This window comes from Thalia democratica, chromosome 3, assembly GCF_965202585.1.
Source record: "Thalia democratica chromosome 3, ktThaDemo2.hap1.1, whole genome shotgun sequence".
In the NCBI taxonomy this organism is placed as follows: Eukaryota; Metazoa; Chordata; class Thaliacea; order Salpida; family Salpidae; genus Thalia; species Thalia democratica.
In genome coordinates, this window is record NC_139167.1 from 57,829,274 (window position 1) to 57,832,190 (window position 2,917).

The 2,917-nt window shown below is 31.7% G+C and overlaps 1 protein-coding gene across 1 annotated transcript; it reads left to right on the plus strand.

Moving 5' to 3' along the window:
- Positions 1-1,314: 1,314 nt before the first annotated feature.
- Positions 1,315-2,698, plus strand: LOC145832451 (uncharacterized). Its single transcript, XM_082939766.1, has 2 exons — positions 1,315-1,447; positions 1,800-2,698. Exons 1-2 carry the CDS (start codon positions 1,333-1,335, stop codon positions 2,696-2,698), a joined length of 1,014 nt encoding a protein of 337 aa, XP_082795892.1. The 5' UTR covers positions 1,315-1,332.
- Positions 2,699-2,917: the final 219 nt, after the last annotated feature.

The following is a 2,917-nucleotide window of genomic DNA, read 5'->3' on the forward strand; positions in this document are numbered from 1 at the left end:
CAAAAGAAAGCCGTTTTTGTTATCACCAACTCAATAATGCATCAATCATTCATCATTATAAATGTAGTTTTTCTTCAAACTTTTCACAGCAAACTCGTACGGGACACACTTTTTCTGTTTTTATTTTCGCGGTGCTCTTCTTATATTTATGCTTTTTTCGCGCGCTCTCTTCCCAACGTCCGCTTCACGATGTTTCTTTATTTATCTGCAGAAATCGTTGCGCGACAAAAATAAATTTTAACGGATTCGATTCGTGCTGTTTTTATTCAATTTGACACGATGCAGGGTCGTTTGTACTTTTGAAGTTGAAATGAAAACAGTTTTTTATCTTTGATGTTTTGATGTGCAATTATGTAGTCTTCTTTCAAGTCGTTCAGAACGCGCGAGCGCATTTAGCATGAGAAGTTTTTGAAAGTTTTATTTATTGGAAAAATTGCAGTTTTTCTTGTTTTTGTTGTTTTTTGGAGTCATTTGTTTTACGGGTAAAAGCAGAGCTCGCTTACTAAAATAAACAACTGCAAGTAAAAACATATTTGCAAGTATTTTAATCGATTAGTTGTGTGTTTAGAAAAAGTGATAAACTTTACACAAATAAGTTAGAAAAAGTTTGTTTTTGCTCCTATTTAAGAGAAACAAAAAATAAACATTCAAAGACAAAAAACAAGTATGCTAAACGTATTAAAAATTGTATTAAACCTTTTATTAATAGCTAACTATTGTTTTTTTATATACATTACTTTTTTAAAAGTTTTTTATTGTTAAAGTTTTGCAGTGCTTAAGTTTATTTTTTCTTTCATTGTTGCTCTTTATAATACAGTTAAACCTACAATTTTACTCTATTTGTTCATATTTTTTTTGGAATAAAATAAAAATTTGATTTTCCAGCTATATTCTATTTAAAGCATTATAAACAAAAATATAGTTTACAATGCTTATAAGTAGCATACTAAAAAATAGCTGTCAATTTTTAACTGTTTCTTTAAACTTAAATGAAAAAAAGTAAGGCTAACTTATTATATCCTTGATGACTTTTCAATAGAAAAGCTTATAACAAAATGTTACTTGCTATAATAATTTACAAGTAAATATTGCTGTTTGAATTGGTTTCTGCATAATATTTTGAAAGAATATTAAGCAAAATCTTTTAAAATTTATACTTAAGTAAAAACTACTGAAGTTTAGTTTTTAAAGATATATCTCACAAAATAAAAGCGTTCCAGTTTTAAAAGATTTTTTAATAAAATATTTATAATTGAGTAAAAAAAAAAACATTAATAATAAAATTGTTGCAATTTGCTTGCAGAAACGTTTTCAAAGTGTAAACAATAAACAATGGACAAAATAAACAGTGGGTTTTTTAACGTGTCAAATCTAAACTATGAACATTTCAACGTTGGAACTCAACCGAAACTTTTTGTGAATGTTCCAAAGAAAACTCCAGTCAAAGGTGAGACAAGTTGTTTTGTAATAAAAAATATCTTAAGTGCCAGTAATTATATTATTCTAAGTGTAAATGGTTTCAAAGCTTGACATGGTTGATAATGTCGAATTAAAAGTTATAGCTTCTTTTATAATTAAATTTTCAATATGTCTTTTGTAAATTTGAAGTCAAATCAAACTTTATCATAGAATATATTCAAATTTTGTTAAAAGTAAGTTTGTGCACTCAGTTTGCAATACAAAAATAGAGAAATAAATTTCATTTAATGACTTTTTATTCTTGAAAACCTTCAATGTTTTTCAATAAAACTGTCTGAGTTTTATTCACAAGTTTTGACATCATGTTTGCATCCTAACAGTACCAATGAAGACGGCAACAAAAGCTTCAAGGAAAAGGAGGCTGCAACCCACGAGTCTGTTAAGAATGCGGGGAAGCGGTAACAAACAAGTGAGGAAAAGTGCTGCTGATGAAAATTTCAAAGAAAAACAAAACGCGCACAAGTTAAACAGCTTTTGCGGCCACACTCACGATCAGCAGCTGATGCGTTTAAAAAGCAACAATTTCATGGTTCAAATGTCGCATAGGCAATTTTGTCACCCGAGAAAGTTACAACTGCAAAGAACTGGCTTCAACCAGGTGGAAGCTTATTACAATCATTGCACTTGCCTCACTTGCAGGAGGAGCTCGGTACAATTTTCCCAACAAAGTACAGGCGAGATAGGTAACACAAACAAAGCTGGGGTTTTCCAACAGCAGAGGCAAGCTACGTGCTCGAGTTGGCTCGGGGGGCCGTCAAAACACGCAACCGGCTTTTCTGCAGCCCAAAACAAACACGGTAGTTATCACAAGCTAATCCCAGCTTATTTTCCAACTGCAGCACAAAATTACGAGCAACCGCCGACAAAAGCCGCACAAATCTCTTCAGTCGCCGGCTTCAATCAGCAAAACGTGAAGAATCTTCAGTCGAGCTTTGGTTCATTTAATGTTGGTGACGGACAAACCAGACAAGCGCAAATGGCCAGCATCAACTGTCATTACAAATGCGCGGTTGGAAAAAACATTGACTCTCATTACTGGTACTTTCCCTCCGAGGCGAACTTCGAGGAGTCGCTAGGATCACTGACGTCATCCGTCGATTCGTTCGAGAGTGACGCGAGCGGAGTTTTGACGTCACAAAAGTTTGTAAGGCATTTTATGACATCACAAAAACCACATGTGATCAACAACGCTGAGTATTATAATTCCGTTTATCAGTAAACTTTTGCCAAATATTTAAAAAATTTCTTTATTTTGTGTGTTAGTATAAATTAATTTTTTCTTAAATTTTATTTTTCAAAACTATGAATAGGCGTTTAAAGTTAATTGATTTTGGTACAGTTTTCAAAAAAACTATTTTCATTGTAGTTTGATTAATTCATATTGAAATAAGATTTGTTTGAATTATAGAAAAAGATTATTTTAAAACCTAAGTTTACA